The 19,540-nt window shown below is 31.2% G+C and overlaps 3 protein-coding genes and 1 long non-coding RNA gene across 7 annotated transcripts; 2 read left to right on the top strand and 2 right to left on the bottom strand.

Moving 5' to 3' along the window:
• Positions 1–853: 853 nt before the first annotated feature.
• Positions 854–10,192, bottom strand: LOC139997841 (transcription initiation factor TFIID subunit 4). Of its 3 annotated transcripts, none has more exons than XM_072021851.1 (10): positions 8,410–10,192; positions 7,960–8,238; positions 6,496–6,612; positions 6,051–6,383; positions 5,145–5,300; positions 4,384–4,649; positions 4,135–4,301; positions 3,914–4,044; positions 3,627–3,809; positions 854–3,550 (listed from the first exon to the last, which is right to left on the bottom strand). In XM_072021851.1, the coding sequence occupies exons 1-10, from the start codon at positions 9,397–9,399 to the stop codon at positions 3,272–3,274; spliced, it is 2,901 nt and encodes a 966-aa protein (XP_071877952.1). In that variant the 5' UTR covers positions 9,400–10,192; the 3' UTR covers positions 854–3,271. The 3 variants fall into 3 exon arrangements, with proteins under 3 accessions (XP_071877952.1, XP_071877953.1, XP_071877954.1); XM_072021852.1 differs by having other exon boundaries at positions 5,145–5,297; XM_072021853.1 differs by having other exon boundaries at positions 8,023–8,238.
• Positions 10,193–10,336: 144 nt separating this feature from the next.
• On the bottom strand, positions 10,337–15,275 carry LOC139997845 (peptidoglycan-recognition protein LC). 2 transcript variants are annotated; one of them, XM_072021862.1, is made up of 5 exons: positions 15,044–15,275; positions 14,337–14,967; positions 12,642–13,227; positions 11,298–11,456; positions 10,337–11,137 (listed from the first exon to the last, which is right to left on the bottom strand). In XM_072021862.1, the coding sequence occupies exons 3-5, from the start codon at positions 13,216–13,218 to the stop codon at positions 10,620–10,622; spliced, it is 1,254 nt and encodes a 417-aa protein (XP_071877963.1). In that variant the 5' UTR covers positions 13,219–13,227; positions 14,337–14,967; positions 15,044–15,275; the 3' UTR covers positions 10,337–10,619. The 2 variants fall into 2 exon arrangements, with proteins under 2 accessions (XP_071877963.1, XP_071877962.1); XM_072021861.1 differs by having other exon boundaries at positions 14,337–15,275.
• Positions 13,788–14,468, top strand: LOC139997852 (uncharacterized). The gene is made up of 2 exons (XR_011803125.1): positions 13,788–13,907; positions 14,026–14,468. It is a non-coding gene; the product is annotated as an uncharacterized lncRNA (long non-coding RNA).
• Positions 15,276–16,785: 1,510 nt separating the features above from the next.
• LOC139997843 (tubulin delta chain) lies at positions 16,786–18,486 on the top strand. The gene has a single exon (XM_072021857.1). It carries the CDS (start codon positions 17,076–17,078, stop codon positions 18,411–18,413), a length of 1,338 nt encoding a protein of 445 aa, XP_071877958.1. The 5' UTR covers positions 16,786–17,075; the 3' UTR covers positions 18,414–18,486.
• Positions 18,487–19,540: the final 1,054 nt, after the last annotated feature.

Below are 19,540 nucleotides of genomic sequence, written 5' to 3'. Positions count from 1 at the left end.
TTACACGCCCCAAACCAACGTCCCAACAACTCAAACCCGACATATATATTTCATGGAATTGCGGTTAGTCACAAAGAAGAAATTATGGTCGCGACAACATCAAAGACACGAAGCGAATGTGCAAATGGTTGACCATTTGGCAGTTTCTTTAAATGGAATCTTGTACCGAACATTGCCTGAAATAATAGTCCCGAAATAATAACAACTGATTTTCTGCCACATATATTTTATTTCACAAAAAAAAGATAAAAATCATACATAAATCATTCAATCGTTACTGAAATTTTGCTGATGGAATGTTTAATTGAACTTAAAAAAAAAAAAAACATTATTTACTATATAAATACATCCATCAAAAAAATTTATCATAAATACAAACGAATATATTAAGACAAAAATGGTACAATAAAAATGATATTTACTCAATTATACTTCCAATATCTTAATCGTTTACTGTTTTAAATACATTAACAGCCCGAAACTGTATGAACTTTATAATTTCGCGGAAGCTATATTTACAAACCGAATTATAACAAGGAAGAACAGAATGTTATTCCTCTTCGAAAAAACTCAATGTACCCTGCATAAAGATCATTTTCCTTTTTTACATGAAAAAAAAGAAACAATTAGAAGCCTAAGAATAAAAAATTCGGGCTATTCTTTGGTGAAACTTATTCTTGTGTTTTATTATCTCTCGATTACGGTTTATCCAATTACAATTTGTAAAAATATCATACTGTACCAAAACTGCTATGTACCTTCAGTTTTTTTTTTTTTTTTGTTTCTTTACATTCCTCTATTTATATATTTATATTAATAATTCCACCTAGTGGCAGTTAGGAGAACGTTGTAATATAACTAACTTCGGAAATTTGCGTTTTTTTTTCATCGAGCTCGTAAAAAATGATGCAACCATTCTAAAGAGGAACACGCAGCTAAGTAAAAATTTCTTACACTGTGAAGTGCGCGGCAAAATGTATGGTACAAGTAATTGTATGTGCGCCTTTTCCGATAAAAGTATATAGCTACTAAAAAACGAATTATTTACATGTTATTACTCGAATAATGTTGCTTCAACGATCTGTTTTGTTTTTTTTTCTTTTTTTTAATTATAAGCCCTCTCTCTCTCTCTCTCTCTCTCTCCCTCTCCCCCTCTCTCTTTCTCTCGCTCGCTCGCTCGCTCGCTCGCTCGCTCTCGCAATGAAAAACTTATATCAATTATTATTATATATATTTATATATAAAAAGGCAATCATTTCTTGGTGCACGCAATAACAAATAGAATTATGTAGCTGAGATCAATATTGCAATCATATATCCTTGCACCTATTACACTTTAAATAATTTCTTCCCCTTTTCTTTTTCTTTCTCCTTTTGTACTGATCCACTTCATAATTAATCAGCGCTATGGATAGTCAAAGTTAATAGTTCAATTTAACTTAACATCTTTTACGCAATTCATCAGTCTTGTGCGCGTATTATATTTTAAATCGATATTGAACCGTTGAAGCATTATGTTCACCTAATTGTAACTGAAATGTTACGTTAGACTCGCTTTTATTTTCCCGTTATTTACACTAGAAGACTCACAGGTGTACGTGCCTTTGCAATATATTTTACTTTTCATTCTTTTCGAATGCCTATCAGGAAGTGTTATCGTGCATTCCAAAAAATGTGGAAGCACGAAAATCATCGAGCAGTTGACAGTTAATCCAGATTATCAGGATACTTTAGACTTCTTTTTATTATAATTCCTGTTTGTACTCGGATAACCTGAAATAACCATCTCACGCGATTTTGCTAAAAAAAATAAATAGTATACCTCGTATTGTATCATTCTGTAACTCCAAACTACAGCAGTACAATAGAAAAACTTCTATTATTGCCTCAACAAACTTATATCAAATTTATATTACAGCTTATAAAAATCGATGATTTCTGATATCGGCGTCAGTGTATACTATTTATGTTTATATTTAAGACAAGAATTCAATCTATGTTTCGTACGTAAATCTGCAAAAATAAACATAAATCATTCAAGATCAAGAACCTTTTTACAACGAAGGTTATCATGGAAAATCTAAACTGATATTATTCTTAAAAGCAAATCTGTACGTAATGAATAATACATGCGTATATGTATACATATATGTACCGATGGTTCTGCATATGAGACATATACAGTAATTTCTTTTTTTTTTATATTTTTTTAATGTTGCACAAGAATCTATTTCGGGCACGTGTAGTGTAAGACGCTCATGTGATGAGCAAGTTAGGAAAGATTGATATCTTTCTAAATATTCTGTTCGATAATAGGCACACGTACATCTGCAGCAAATTTTTTTACATTATAAATCAGGTACACGCTTTTTTTTTCAATCGATTATATAAAGCATATTTTTCTCTGAAGATTAGCAAAAACTGCACTAATTCCGAAGAGGAAATATAAATGATTAAATTAACATCAATCGAAGAAATATCGGTAATTCTTATTTTTGTAAATATTTCTTTAATAAAAAACGTAACAGCTAATTCTTTTATAAACACTGAAAATGTAGATTACAACATAATATACTGATAACAATTCCATCTTATTATGGAGAGTAGCTATATTCTGTTGTACCAACATTGAAATTATCACTATTTAGTATTTTATATGTAAGGTATTGTACAAATTATTCCATACTTTTTGGACAGTGTGCTCACAGTATATTATTACATTACAGTTTGCAAAAATACGATTTATTATATTAACAAAACACGCACTCTTCATACTGTTGCTACAGTGTCCAAAAGTATAGGTCAAGTGTTACAATGTAGTAGGCATATACATAGATGACAATATACACACATTCATTCGATTCACCATATAACAACACTTATATATGGCCACACAACATCCTTCCCATAAAGAGACTATCCAAGACTGATCATCAGGCATGTGCTCATACACATTGCTCTTCCCAATGATGCAATTTTGTGTTGAAAAATAAAGAACAATCTATTATATTACATTTAAAAAATCTTCAGTCATTTACAAATAGGGAAGCCTATCGACACGGTAGAAATAATCTTATCTTGGATGTATATGGAATCCCGACGTGATTCGTAATGAATTTCATTGTATGTAACTTATGAAACACTGTACAATGCAACGCACACTAACGTCACATGATTCGTCAAGGTCCATTGAGGCCAGCTCACACAAGACCATGTAGATAGAGCGCCAGATATCGGGCGGGTCACTTAAGTTCCTGCCCTTTATAGAACATCACTTCAAGTATGATTTATATAGCATTGTGCTCCTACACGTTTCTTTTTCTTGTTCAAGAAGGAACAATAAGTCTCTGAAATTCACTTTCTTTAAACGTGGTTTCATTGGCATTTGTCTATTAATCCCAGTCGCTGAAGCGTTCAAACCAGAATTACTACCAGGACTATTGACAGACACCCCTATGTCAAGTCTAGGCTTTTTACGCGGACCAATTGCTCTCAAAGCTGTCAAGTTTGCTTCCCTTTGCCTTAATTCCTCCATTTCCGCACGTTGCATCTACATGAAATTTCAGATGATAATAAATTCTTCTTACGCTATATTTTTTTCTAAATTTATATATTTGTAAAAGTACCTCTTTAGCTTTTGCTTTTAACTTGGCTTGTTCTGGATCTTCAGTTTTTGCACGACTTTTTGCCGCACGTAAAAGTATTTCTCTCTCTTGTTCTTCGTGTCTTCTACGTTCCACTTTATCCAAATCTTCTAAAAATTTTAATTGTGCCCTAACATCCTGTGTTACTTCGTAACGTGGGTCCACCTGTAACCATTACACATTATTTATGCTAGAAATACTCAATTTTATCAACAATTATGATATAAAATTGAATCCTCATTCAATTTATTATAATCTGTAAACTTCACCTTTATCAAATCGGCTCTATGTTCTGCTATCACTGCTAATTTTTCTACTAAATTTTTTAACCTTTCTTGTGCAGCGTGAGATATTAACGCCGCAACTTCTTGATTAGGTTCTTCTAATCCATAATTGGAAACTAAAAAATAAGTTTATATCATATCTATGTCACATATCTTATATATACTATGTCACGTATTCACATCAAACAGTTGACAGAGGTAACTACCGATTTGTTTTATTCTTTGCTGTAATGGTGTCATATGTAAGAATACTTCATCTTTACAGGATCTGATTTGTGTTCCAACAAATTCTGTAGAACCAAGAATCCTTTGCGATTCTTCAGCGAGATTAACACCACCCATAGCTGCGACATCATTGATATCGTCATCTCCCCTATTTAAGCAAAATAAGCGTACACATATAATGAATAAACATTACAAAACAATATGACAAACAATGAAAAATCGTTGCTTACGTGTATCCTGCAGACGAAAATGTCTTTTTTTCTTTTTCTTTAGTAACTGGCTTTGGAACAAAAGAAGGCACTATGGCTTTATTAACAGTAGTGGCTGTGTTGACTGTTTTGCCTTGCGCTATGGTTGGAACTGTTTTAACAACAGTTGTGGTAATAGGTGGTTTTTGAACTGTAGGCACAGTAGGTCGAATCCCAGTTATCGCCGCCGTTGATTTCACAGTATATGGTGCAGCAGCATTACGAACTGCTGTTGTGACAGGTCGTATCTAAAACAATAAGTACTTTATCATTTACTTCAATCTAATATTGAAGAATATAATCTAATTTTAACATATAAATGACCAGTTGAATTTTTCAGATCGTACCTACACAAATAGCGGACGACATTTGGATACAAATACATGAAAATATAATTTTTATATTTCTTGTTTTGAATATATATATATATGGTTTATATTTATATAATATAATTTTGAATATATATTTATTTTAGAATCTATTTTTTCGTCGTCCTCTAACTGTGTAATGATATCCAACCGGTCATTTACATAAGTCTAAGAAAAGACAACAAATAAAAAGATATTTTATAAAAATGTATAATCGTAAGCAATAGTACACCAATCATTAACAACCAAGAATCAGAGCATTAATTTGTTTCTATTATCGAAATTAAATTACATAGCTTATATATACAGCAATATATTTACAATTCAAATAATATATTCTAATTTAACAAAATTAAACATCTTTTTATATCTCACCAGCCTTTGTTGAACTGGCTGAGCAGGTCGTGGGACTGTAGTTGTAGCAGGTAATGCAGGTAATGGAGTCATTACTCTTACTTGTGTAGTTGGAGTAACTGCTGTTAGAGGAATTGTTGTAGCTGTCACAGCAAGAGTTGGTCGAAGCTGATTCTGCTACATTATATTATAAAATATATTAATTAGTATTATTAGTATTATTATATATATAATTACTATTATTATAGTATTAATTAGTATAACCAAATTAAGAATTACTATCAATTAGTTTCAATAACAAATTCATTAATACACTGTACATAAAAATACACTAATCTATTGATAGATACTAAATTTATTATGTATTTCATATAAATTATATTTCAACTGAGATGAGAGGTAGTTACAGATTTTTAGTCCCCTTGGTTTCTTCTACTTTTTAGTTTAACTTTGTCTGATAAAATTTTAATATCTCTTTTTTACATTTGAACAAAATTTTTAAACATAAAACTACTTTCCAAGTTTAATTTATAAATAACCTGCCATAAAAAAACTTTAGATATTAAAAATCATTTTTTATCGCCATTTTTTCCAGAAACTGAAAAATATACATGTTATACAAATCTCGACAACAATCTCTCTCAGTGATATGACTTGAAACTCTGAAATATCAACATAGATCAGTGCTGTCCATGAAGGAATCTTACACGAAGAAGTCTGACATGTGATTTTTTTCTTTTCTTATTTGAGTCTAAAAGCAAGAGGCAATATACGAGAATGGGAAGAATCCACTTTGTTCGCAAGTAGTACTTATACAGCACTGATATACACATATAAATGTAAACACACAATAACATTATATGTAGACTATGTATTTATTCATGAAGAATTTCTACGAACTGTTTGTAAATTTATACGAGACTTTACCTGTGTTACTACAGGAGTGGTAGATGTTACAGGAAAAACAACATTGGCTGGAGGGGGTTTTATTCCCTCTATGACCAATTCTTTTGTAACGAGAGATTGACGTAAAAGTGGCAAACTTTTCTTGAGAAATCCAATCAGACATGGTTGTGGTGATGCATTTAATAATCGTTCAAGCCTATCACAGAACTCTTCAGGTTCAACTTTAGTATCAATTAACTCTTGTATTAAAGTCCGAACATTTCGTTCCACCGCTTTAGGTTCACGACTAGACAACTCTAACAAGTTTGCTAAAAATTTACGGCACTTTTCTTTGGTATTATCTGTAGCTTGACGCTAAAATTAAAAAAGACACCATAACCAAGTTAGTATACTATAAGCAAAATTATTGGTTGCATTTAACAACCAATATACACATTTCTTTTTAGTAATTGTATATAATACATACTGGTGCAGATGTATGAACTGTTTGAACAGTAGTAACAGGTGGAGTAGGAGTACTTGAAGCAGCAGCAGTTACTGTTGCTGGAGTTGTAGTTGCTGTTGTAATAGTTGCAGCCACAGTCTGTACAAATAAACAGATACTATAAGATTTTCTATATTTAAAATTAAACAAAGAAAATAAACTTTCATTTGATAATTCTATGTTTAAAAAATTAACGAATATGTACATTTTTCTTTAAATGATATTTATGAATTTATAACTTCTGTAAAATTCTATATGAATTACAAAACTGCAATGTCATTCAAAAATATTTAGAAGCATTTTGCAGCATTGCTAAAAATAAAATATAAACAGCAAATTTATGATATGAATAATAATTTTATATATAGAACATGCTTTTATTTTTAAGTTTATAAAAATATTCGTAGCATCACATTTTCCTTTTTCTATTTCTACAATTATAATCTACATATGTCCTCTATATGCATGCTGAACTTCAGATTCCTCAAACACAAAACTACATTTTTATGATTTTCTCCATTATTTTTATTATTTCAAGAAATCAGATGTCAATAGATACATATATTGTGATTTGATACAATAAGTTTAATGATATTATGTATTAAAGACGCACTTGTACCTTGTACAGACTCGTAATTTCTTTTACTATATTATTCTTTAATTGCTTTTTATTAAGCTGTACATAATATACTTGATTTTATTGTATATACATAAGTACTGTACATGTTTGCAGAAGAAATATTTTATAAGGAACTAATACTTTAAGCATCAACTTATTAAAATATAATTTTTTATATATGAAATTCTAACAGAAAATGAGTACAAGAAGAAACAAGAATAACTATGATTTGGAAATAATTTCTAAAGTTGTGTAAATATAAATTCCGTTTCAATGAAAATAAAAAATTTATATAAATACAAAGAAAGTATCACTGTTCTATTAAAAATAATTGCAATAAATATATAAATTTCTTTACTTTCCAAAATTTTAAAAATGAATTACTCTATGATACCCTTAACCAGTATAACATGCAATATCTATACGCATGATAACAGCATTGAATTTAATAAAATAATTGCATATTTAAAAAATGTAGAAAGTCTACAGTAAAGAGGCATCCCAGCAAATAAGCCAATACGAAAATAAAATTTTCTGTATACTACATAAAACTTCTGTTTTATGACAATTGGATATTTTTATAAATCCTTAAATCAATAATATAATATGTAGATATAAATTCTTTTTTGCATATATCAAAGTGATATTTGTACACCTAATTATATTTTAAAGAAAATTTCATATGATCGAAATAACACAAAGATAGAATGAAAGAATATAAACATAATACATAGCCTTACCAATAACACCATTCCAACTAATGGCACAAACTAAAAATCTACTATTGCACTACATCGAGTCTTGTAAGAGGTATAAGAGTGCGTCACCTGAATAGATTTTCTTAACGTGGCGAGTGGTGGGCCAGTGAACTGTGTGTTCAGCCTACTTACAGCCGGCACTGAGGCTAAGCGATAGGTAGTGCCTGGAGATGGTGCAGCAACCACTGCATTTCCTGTTATACTATTTGGTGTAACTGTAGTACCACCAGGTGTACCTGCTGTTGGAGGTGGCCCTACCCTTAGTAATTGAAACTGTCCAGTTTCTGTTTTTAATAGTATATGACCCTGAGTTCCAGGTTGAAGACCATGTAATGTTTGCAATGTTATCTAAAAAAAATTTTTTTTAATTTTAAAACAATTAAAACAATAAGGACATTAACGCATATATAATAGAAGCAAAAATTTATAAAAAAAATATTTTTCAATACAATATCACACATTATTCTTGATAATAAAATAATAAAATCAAAATTGATTTATAAACTACAAATATCTTACCCCTGAAGCTCCAGGTCTTGTTCCAAGCATGTGTGGACCAATCACTACTCTAGGTGCAACTTGCTTGCCTGCTTGTTGTCCTGTCACGGGTGTGCCAGGACGCATTGCATTAACATTAAGAATTTGCACATTGCTGGGTACTATCGTAGATGTAACTCCAGCTTTACCCTGTAGTGCTGTGCTGACTGCATTGCCAGCCACAGAAACAGGAACAGACATCGGAACGGAAACCATGCCACTTGGTGCTACACTAGTCTTTATCACCAAAGCTGTACCTGTCGGCTTATTTACATTAGCAACTGTTTGACTGCCTGTTTCACTAACAGAACCAACATTCGAAGCAACATTTGATGGTGTCTGTAACACTGCCTGTGAAGTTATTCCCAAAGTACCATTGGCCAATTGTCCAACAGTTTGTGCAGGAAAAGAAAGTTTATTATTTGCATTAGCCACTCCTGTGGTCGCTATTACTTGACCAACGGTAGGATAAATTATTTTGACAGGTTCATGTGTTTTGGTAAGGCTTGGTATATTTGTCGTTTGATTGCTGGTCGCCTGATTTGTAGTAACTTGATTGATATAAGCAGCAGGGGGGACTGCTGACTGTGTATGCTGTTGCTGCTGTTGCTGCTGTTGTGTAGTAACCTGCGGCGTCACAGTGTTTGAGGTAACCACATTTACAGGGTGAAGAGTACTTGTGGTAATAGGCTTCGTAACTTCTTGATTCATCAGACTATTTACTGTAGTAGCACCGCCGCCGTTTGAAACCCCATGTTTCTGTGGTTGTATCGCGGTGATGGTGCCCCCGTTGGAAATACCACTGTTCACTTGATGATTCTGCTGGCTAACTGATGCAGAACTTACTTGATGACCAGAAACAGCTGGCGTCGATGTTACTAATTGTGTTTCAAGGGAGCCTACTATTGCGTTTACTGCAGATTCATCGACGTCCGTGCTCAGAGCTTCCTCCAGAAACTTAGCTGACGCCATTTTCTTCCAAGCTCCAACTGTAAACTGATCTACGCATGCGCCTGTCGCAAATTGTTCCCATGGTGCATTGCCCCCACCAGCATAGCTGAAAACTATACGCGGCCTTTCTTCTGTTTACTTTCCACCGATTTCAAATTCATCGTTGTTTCTCACCATTATGAAAAATTCTATCAATCCTTTCTTAACTCAGTCACGAATTATCATGTTCTTTACTTCTTCTACATCGGAAAAGCAATTATCGCCATATTACATACAACGTCGATCATTTATGTTATGGCTGTCAATACTCGACATGCAAACACGTCACCCGCCAAAATGGCTATCTTCGAAACTATAAAATCGTACACGGTTCGCATTTTTAACAACATTATATTGATATATAAATCGAAAAATTATAAACATGTATAAAAATGTTCAATCCCTGAGAGCTCTGTACATTTACTTCCTTTAAGGATGCTGTTACTGTTAGTAACAGTTGCCTTAAACAATATGCGTTCCCTAATCAATCATTTCATAAGCATCTGTATCCTTCCCGCGTTCCGCAAACTTTCTCAATTAAAACACATCAAAATTGTAAATAAGACTTAACGATTTACGCTGAAGACGATTCTAACGCCCTCTGACAATGAAGAATTAAAATTTAATTGCTATCTCAATTTTTGGCGGTACAATCTATCTTGTATTATTTATTTAATGTAGTAATGAATTATAGAATAAATCCCTCCAAAAAATTAGTATTTGAAACAAAAAACTTGATATGATTATTTCTTTTGTATCTTTTTACGCAATTCCTTGTTCTCACAGTATGTATTATTATTTATTTATTATTTTCTGTAATACACTTGTAATAATCTGCATAAAAAATTATACGGATATCAGCATTAATAGTGAAAAATATGATATTTCTTAAATATCTTATCCTAATTGAAAAAAATCCTTATATCACTTTTATAGTTTCATACTTTATTTAACATTTTATCAGATATATTTAAATATCTGCAGATTAATTTACAATAAATTTATATAAAATGTCATAGTTCAAATTTTATCAATAAAGTAACGTACATACTAAATTGCTACACGAAGATATAAATACAAACAGAATTTAATTGTTCGAAATTTATACAAATGTCCATCTGTATTTCGGACGATAAGAATATATAATTGAATACATTTGAAATATCACTGATATATCGTATTGTACAAAAAAAAAAGATTTTTTATGGCGATGGTGACCAATGGGGCCAAGTTTGGATGACACTGTATAATGCATCTCCTGGACTTAAAGTCCGCGAGACTTGTCGGTGTCCTAATAATTTATAATCCGGCGCAATTTTACCATTTTCAATGCCCAATTCGATAAGTCGTTGCGCAGCGTACAGTTGACTTTTAGATGGTATTACGGTGTTGAATGTTCCGATAAAAGAAATACCTATACTAATATTATTGAATCCAAAGGAATGAGCGCCCATAAAATCCCAACTGCGACCAACGTATACGTATCCATCGCCACCAACAAGAAAGTTATAAGCGATATCCAACCATAGTCTAGATTCTATGTGATATGTTTGTATATTTCGAACGTGAAATGTACATTGCGCTTGTGTTTTACAAAATTCAGTTACCGTATGACTAATAATCACGTACGGTACCGGAAGTTTCATCTTTGTTAAATCTTTCGTAGGTGGTTGAGCACCCCATTCATTTCGTTCAATGAAACGAACATTTTTTACTTTATCTGTAATTTAATTAATATAATTTAGTTACAAACAACTCGTTGACAAACAACAAATATATTAATTCTTCAGACCTTTTCAGTTATCGTTAAACTACAAATTGATCGACAAATATAACAAAAATTAACGATATATGATGATTAAGAAAATTATGAATATTACCTCCGAGTCCAGAATCTGGAATTTGCGGAAAACCTACAGATGTTGTAGTAGTAGAATTGCGCGTGAGGTATACATTCGCAATGACAACGACAATTATAAGAAGCAAAGCTAGTAAACACAAAAACGCTGCGCATCGCCAGGTCCACAACCATTTTGTTACTAAAATAACATAAAAGTATTATTAGACGAAAGAAATCATTACATTACTAATATTATTAGTAATATATTTATACGGATGATTTTGATAATATTTATTTTATACGTTTTAATCCTTTCTTAAAAATTTCTTACATCTGTCACCAGCGTTTTTTGTTCTAATTTCATAGCACTCACTGTTCTCGGTCAATCTATGTCAGAATAAACATATTTTTAAATAAAATAAAAATATAAAAATGCAATTACCGTGCGAATCAAAAATTGCATATTATATATGTTAACATCAATTAATATTATATCTATTATAAGCTGCACATACCTTTTTATTCTGACATAAAAACAAATATATGACTTTGGTTTATTCATTATTTTGTTAGCGTAATAACAGCAACGATAGGGTTTTAAACTCAAAGTACAGAAATGGAACTAGATCGAAGTACCTATATACTGTGTAGAAAAAATATGGTCTGCGAAATCGTTCGTAGCTGTCTCTCCTAATTCTTGGAATTCCCCCGTATTTTATCAATTTCCTAACACAGATTTTAAAATATCATTATTTCCTGTCGTTTATATCATTCCCATTTAATAACTGTGCAATGATAAAATTGCACAATTAACGACAAGAGGTCTACGCATTACGATAAAAGAAATTTTATTTACACATAAAAAGTTAATCAATCCAACATTTGTAGAGAAAACATTAAAAAAGTGTTTAGTATAAGATAAAATACATAAATAAAAACACCTTTTATTTTTGCATCATTCCGTTATATTTAAAATAAGGCTATTTCAAATAGTCAACTATCTATAAATAGTTTCCAGAAAATGAAGACAATCACGGTATCAGGCACGATGTAAACGAGCGACTTTAATCTGCGCAATATTGCTGCGATCATATGTCTGTCTCCGTTGTTCTTGGTTAAGGAAACAAAGAAAGACATATGATTGCAACAATATCGCGCAGACAAAAGTGGGTCGTCTGCATTTAGGCTCAGTGCATTCAAAATTAATCCATCGTAAAAAATGGAGAAGATTTAGATTCAATAGCTACCCAATGAAATTTATATGTAGCTAAACCTAATAGATTGTATTTCTGTTACGATCATTTTTACAGATTGCCATAAAAACATCCACAGAAACCTAAACACGCACAGCACCTATCGAGAGCAGACTACTAAAAAAAATTACCGTTACGGAGATCAGGATTTTGTGATAAGATCGCAGTCGAAGCTCCTTTGGTAGTCGACAAATCAGAGGTATTTGCATTCGATGCTTGAACATTATCGCTCTTCGTCGTATTGGGTTCCTGTATCGAAGTCGGGTTCGTGTAAACGAACTGCTTTATTGTTACTGGGCCTTTATAGAAGGTTTTGTTACCAAGATGCACGTTACTCGAATTCTTCACGCGCACATCACCAAAATTCGAGACATCTGCATTTGGAAGCACCACATTGCCATCGACGGTGGTCACTTCTTGATGTTGCTTAAACACTGCCGGCACGGGTAAGTCTGGTACCCAATCTCCTTCATCGATATCCGTTTCATCATCCTCACTGTCATCTTCTATGTTACTGCACTGCGTAGAGGAACCGGCAAGACTGCCATTTCTGGTGACGCTAACCACGGTATCAACAGAAGAATGCACTATCTCACCTCCACAGTTTTCGTTATCGCGATTTTCAATGGAGGCGTTGCTTATTTGATTTGAATCTTTTAGATATTGGTTTTCGTCCGTTTGTCGATGCTGTTGCACCAATGTCACCATACCAACACACTGCAGAAAGAAAAAGTCCGTTTAACACGTTACAAAATTTGTATGCTGACGAAAAAGTGTAATTACTTATCATACATTTTAATTACGTTATTGTACACTATGAATGTAAGTAGTTTAAATATGCAAATGAAACTATTTTCTTAATGAGGAATCTTCAACCAAGTAGTATAGCATGAATGGAGAACACGTCTGATAGATGATAAGTTCATACAATGTGATTAATAAAGAATTTGAGTTTGAAAATGAAATAAGAATAATAAAAGAGATTAGCGATAAAGACATGTATGTAATAGAATTTAATAATGATACATGCTCAAGTTTACACTGAGATTTGATTCAGTCTTATATTTCGACCAATGTATCCCAGTAACAATAAATACGCTAAGTTACATATAATCATATACATACATTCTGACCAATCTATACTTGTGAATTCCACAACATTAGACATATCATTTGACAAACAATACGTATATGCTGTAAATGACCGGATAATCTTTCATAAAATCTTTTGTAGGATATTATATCCTTTGTTTTCCTAACACATTTCTAATCCTAAGACATTCCGAGCAAACATTATCGTTAATCACTTGTAGAATGGATACATATTTAGAAAGTTACTAATCTATGATCAGTTTACATAATGGCCTACAACTTAGATCATCAAAGTCATTTTTGAGGTACCGAATAGCTTAAACTATTTATATTTACATTTGCTCCATTCTTTTCCATTTATTGAACAAATTTAATAACAAAACGAACAAATTATGTTATTATCCTAATTTTTCAATTTTTCAGTTAGTTATGACTAGCTAGTAATGGCTTATCGTAATATGTATTTGGAGTGGCGTTAATCGCACTAATGGGGCGAAGATCAATGTATACTATAAAATTTACGCAATCATAAAATACTAACATGACAAAACTAAAGAATCGGAAGATGTCAAAGGGAAAACACTTACAAGGAAAATTGTAATAAGAAAGATATAGAAGATGACAAAAAATTTGATAATAACAATAATAATTATGCAGAAAAGTTAACAATGACGAAGAATGATTAAAGTAATTTTAGTTTCAAGTATGTATCAAGTGAATCATAATGGAATTACCTCGCACAGATCATCGTTTCCATTGACCACAGTCACTTTGTCCGCGCCTCTAATTATTATTATCAGCTTTTAACATGGCGTCTTTATAGTTGAATTTTCATCAACGCTGCTCGAGAGGAAGATATCGATGAACGGAGCTCTCAAAAATTGTACGCTTTCCAAATACTTTGTGCATGCCACTCACTGTACATTTACACACGCGATACATATAATATATATATATATATATATAAAATTGATATAATTATGAAAACACGTTCATAAAGTAAATGTTAATCTTATAATGATTCTGTACTGTCGGACACTATTGCCGGTGATACCACGCGCCTCCGAAGGTCGCAGCTGGAACTTCGACACAGATAAACTCGTGTTTTCACACCCCGTAAAAATGTATGTCACATAAAAAAAAATTAGACGTAATCCGACGCGTCGCTGAAATTCTTAAACGATTCGACTAATATTAACATCCTATCGCTTCGTTCACTGTCTTCGCTTCGTCTCACGTCGTTTCACAACTCTACGTCACTGCTTTGTGACGTTCAACGAGTTTCACGAAGGACGTGACAGTCGTTAGCACACACGGTTGGAGAAGGAAATCTTCGATACGTCACTGGCGTATATTAAAATGAAGCTAAAGGAAGATTTAAAAAGAAGCTGGTGAAATGTTCACGCCCAATTCATCATTATCAGTTAAGCAGCACTTTCACCGTTTCATGAATCTCTTTACGATAAGACACGAGGTCTCAATCAATGAAAACTAAAGCGAGCTGATTAAATAGGATTGTCCAGCGTCGGTATTATCTATCCGTGATTTGTCGTCATGACGAACTGTCGATGATTTGTCGACCAAGCTGCAAAATTGTTTGCAATCCCTCTCTCTGTCTTTTTTTTTTCGTCGTGTACAACTGGAAATTCTAGTCTTACATCTCGTCGAATTGTAAGTCACTGAAATGCAGAGTTCACTTGCTGCTAGCAATATTTATTTTTGTAAAGTTAGATACGATATGATAATAGCAATGAACTTGTCCCACTGCGTTTTCCCATTTCACATGTTGTTTGCATGATAATGATGCTTGAAATCAGAGTAGTATAGATTATTACATACCTACTGTTAGATTGTACTTGTTTATTTTTTTATGAATTAACATTTTTTATGAATTTTTATGAATTATATTATAATATTACACGCAATCTATTATAATAATTTCCTACTTAACTTTTATGTATCTTCTTATTTGACACTTAAGTCTCATGTTATCTAAGTAGTTAACGCTCCGATTATACATGTATACATATGTAGCATAGCAGTTGATAAAAAACACTCATGTTTTGAAGATTATCTGCCGAAATATGCAATATGTTTGCATGTTTCAAAGAATCTTTAGAAAGAAAATTTAAATATATATATGCATAATCTTGTTATTAGTTCAAGGTATTAAGTAACTAAAAAAAATGTTTGAAACACGTGAAACAAAATAAATTTAGTTACATAACGTTTTACTGTAAATCTTTCTTCCGTTAAAGACATCTACATTACTGGTTTTCGTTAATGTTAAACTTTACCTTACGTTGATATCAAAACATTAATCGTATTAAATACATTAAAAACATCTTCTATAATTTTGTTAAAAAGATTTAATTGTTTTATATAAGCAGAGTAATCATTATTGATTTCTTTGTGAAGTTGATTTGAATAGCATATTCTTGGAGCATTTACGATAACCGTATGTTATAAAAAAAAAATTACATCTTTAATAAAAATAACTAATATTCAAGAGAATCACTAATGACACATGTCCGTCTTTAGAAATAATACATTATACCTAGTAATTATAAAATTGGTCGTAAACTTTTCAACAGCGTCTTTATATAAAATAAGGCTTAAATAATATTTAATGACATTTATTGTATGCTTATCTATTCTCATATACACGTAGTATATTTTGAATTACGAAGATATTAATTTATTCACATACAATGAAAATTTTCTGTAATTTATTTTTATATCGTATACAGATATTTTCGAATATATCTTGTACTAATGTACAAAAACGTTCTAATTATATATATATACCCTTAAATATAATACGATATTTATAGTCCGTAAACAGAATGCATATGATATAAATGAAAAAGATGAATGAAGAGGGCGAAAGTGTGAGAGGTAAATTTGCAAATAAGAGAAAAAATATAAAACCGGAAGTTTATTTTAAGCCAATAAACAAGGACTATGTACAATAAATAATAAATAAAATAAAATATAATATTTTTGAAGACATTACAACCAATAATTTATAAACCTTATTGCTATTTTTAACAATTTCATCGCGCGTTATGATTGCGTGATCTCGCGGTGAGTTATTAAACTATTTACAAATATTACCTTTGACTGATCATGTAGCAGTCCTACTTATAATCCAACTTAAATTTGTTTTTTTGTCAATGAACCTTCAAAACAACTTATGTAACCATTCGAAATGAATCCTTTTCTTAACAAGTATACATTTGCTCGATAAAAAAATGTTATACTGTGTATAAATATTAATACCTAATTTACTTTTCTTTATGACTGTTTATATCTTATATCTTTAAATACAAATCATTTCAATCAAGTCACATTTATATCTATTTTCATGTATTAAATACGCTTCAGTCGAATGTAACGAGCAAGATGTATTTTCCTGTTTTGATAATATAATGAACTAGTTTTATAACTTGTGTAAATGATATATTTTAATAATGCTTACCATACAATTTGGGCAATGTGGAAATCAACTAGGACATACATTATTCTCAGAAGTATCATCTGATTTGGAATGTGCAAATACAGGTGTATCATATAAGGATAATTATCAATATTCAGAAGACACATTTAATAAATGGTTTAATGGTATATCTAAAAATAATGAACGTTTGGCAAGAGCAGTTCTTATTGATACTGAGCAAAAGGTAATAAGTAAAATTTATAACGATAAAAGTAATTCATGGACATATTCAACAAAGAATATAATTTGTCAAGCTGGAGGAGGTTGTGCAAATAATTGGGCATTTGGTTATATGATAAAAGGATATGAATTAAGCGATGTGATATTAAATTGTGTCAGACAAGAAATTGAAAAATTAGATCATTTTGATGGATTTCTTTTGTTATTAAGTTCTGCAGGTGGAACAGGATCTGGCATTGGAAGTTATATTACAAAACTATTGCGTAAAGAATATAGTAAAAAATCTATTATTAACACATCAATATTACCATTTTCATTTGGAGAAGTATGTACACAAAACTATAATACACTATTGACTTTAGCAAAACTTTACAGTGAAAGTGATATCAATATTTTAATTGAGAATGAACAGATATATAATATATGTACCAATTTATTGAAGAAATCACCTACAAATTTACAAGATATGAATAAGGTTATTTCAGAAAAGCTACTAGCTGTATTTCAACCAGTAGATTGTATAAACTATAACATAAATTCATTATTATCACAGATAGCATGTCACCCTTCATATAAAATAGCAACAATCAAGAGTAGCCCACATATACCTGCAACATTCGCAAACTATGAACCTGTATATAATTGGAATTCATATATACATCATTTAAAGCAAACGCTTAGAATATCAAACTTCAATTCACGGTTAACTAATGTTGAATTAAAAGTACCATCTAATTCATTAAGCAACACCACACGTCATACATATGCTTGCTCAATATCAAACATTTTGATAACTCGTGGAATAGCATCAGAACAAGATCCTATAGTAACTGACATATTTAAAGAAAAACATTTATATGCAGACTGGAATACAATCAATTGGTTCACTCATTTGCATCAAAACCGAAAATTCTTAAACCATGATAAATTTCTTGCATTGATAACCAATAATTTCCAAATTTCTTATTCTTTGGATGTACTTTTAAACAAAGCTTGGAAGTCTTATGTTCATTCTGCATTTTTACATCAATATAAACAATTTGGCTTAGAAGAAGATGATTTTTTACAAGCATTTGCAGTGCTTGAAAATGTTGTAAAAGACTATAAAGAATTGGTTCCTCATGCAAAGTAATAATAAATCATAATTAGTTTTCATAATTGAAATGTAATAAATAAAAAATTAATTATAAACTTTTTACAACATTCTTTGTGTACATAAATTTTTACTTGTATCACAAAACCAAGCTATTTTTCGTGACGAATTCAAATATTGTGTACGTAGGAGTCAAAAACACGTATGGAAGGGTAACTATGACGTCACAAGAAAATCGACCAACTTGCGACGTTGTATATTGCATATTATGTAGGTATAATAGATGTCTACGTCTAAAATGCAACGATGACAAAGACAAAACAAGAAATGTAGTAAAAAAAAGATAAAAAGAAATTTAACATAAAGAAGACGAGACGTATTTAACAAACCAAGAATGGTTTTCAGTTTAACTTGGAAAGGGTGGGAGAAAGTAAATGAGAAAATGAGCATCTTTGTACTACACATCCCTTTTATAATGTGGGAGTTAGGAATAAGTAGGAAGGTATATTCTGCGCTTGTGCGAAGGGGCGGCTGAATCCAAATGATACAGAACGGAAAAGTTCTGACCATTTCCAAGAAATAACGAAAATATTTCCAAGAACCGTAGTCATCTATTTCCCCTCTTCTGTTCATCCAGGGAGAATCGAAAGAATAAATTTATCGAGAACGGTATTATATGGTACAGCATCACTGTTAAAGTATAATGAAACTTTGAACTTTATTTGATTAACTTTAATTATAATTAAACTTTGAGAATATTATGTAATATAATTTTTAAAACATGATTATCGATATTTAAGTATATATTAAACGAAAATTTAATAACTAATATATTAGACTATTTAACACTTACAGATTATTTTAAGATTTAAATACTTTACATATATAAATGATAAATGAATGAATATTGGGCGCAACCAAATTTAAATATTTTTTATAAATATATTGATATAGGACATTTTGAAATTTCTAAATAAAATGATCTGTTATGGTTACCTAAGATATTTCAAGGTCTAAGTTTTAGACGCGTTATGTAAAGGTAGAAAAAAAGAAAAGAACCTATAGCGTGGGGAATACTATATAAACAACGACAGATGCACTATCCACACCGTTCTCTAGCATCAGTCAAGCGTTACAGGTACAGCTACGATTGTCAGAAACTCGTT

This window comes from Bombus fervidus, chromosome 2 (genome assembly GCF_041682495.2).
Source record: "Bombus fervidus isolate BK054 chromosome 2, iyBomFerv1, whole genome shotgun sequence".
In the NCBI taxonomy this organism is placed as follows: domain Eukaryota; kingdom Metazoa; phylum Arthropoda; class Insecta; order Hymenoptera; family Apidae; genus Bombus; species Bombus fervidus.
The sequence above is the reverse complement of the archived record's forward strand: the minus strand, read 5'-3'. Positions and strand labels throughout refer to the sequence as shown.

Coding starts and splice junctions, on each gene's coding strand:
- LOC139997841 (XM_072021851.1), bottom strand. CDS start 9,399: ATGGCGTCAGCTAAGTTTCTGGAGGAAGCTCTGAGCACGGACGTCGAT. Junction 4,045..4,134: donor GCAAAGAATAAAACAAATCG/GTAGTTACCTCT, acceptor CTTATTTTTTAG/TTTCCAATTATGGATTAGAA. Junction 3,551..3,626: donor TAAAAGCAAAAGCTAAAGAG/GTACTTTTACAA, acceptor AATTTCATGTAG/ATGCAACGTGCGGAAATGGA.
- LOC139997845 (XM_072021861.1), bottom strand. CDS start 13,218: ATGGTGACATTGGTGCAACAGCATCGACAAACGGACGAAAACCAATAT. Junction 11,457..12,641: donor AAATCCTGATCTCCGTAACG/GTAATTTTTTTT, acceptor ATGTTATTTTAG/TAACAAAATGGTTGTGGACC. Junction 11,138..11,297: donor TCCAGATTCTGGACTCGGAG/GTAATATTCATA, acceptor ATTAAATTACAG/ATAAAGTAAAAAATGTTCGT.
- LOC139997843 (XM_072021857.1), top strand. CDS start 17,076: ATGCTTACCATACAATTTGGGCAATGTGGAAATCAACTAGGACATACA.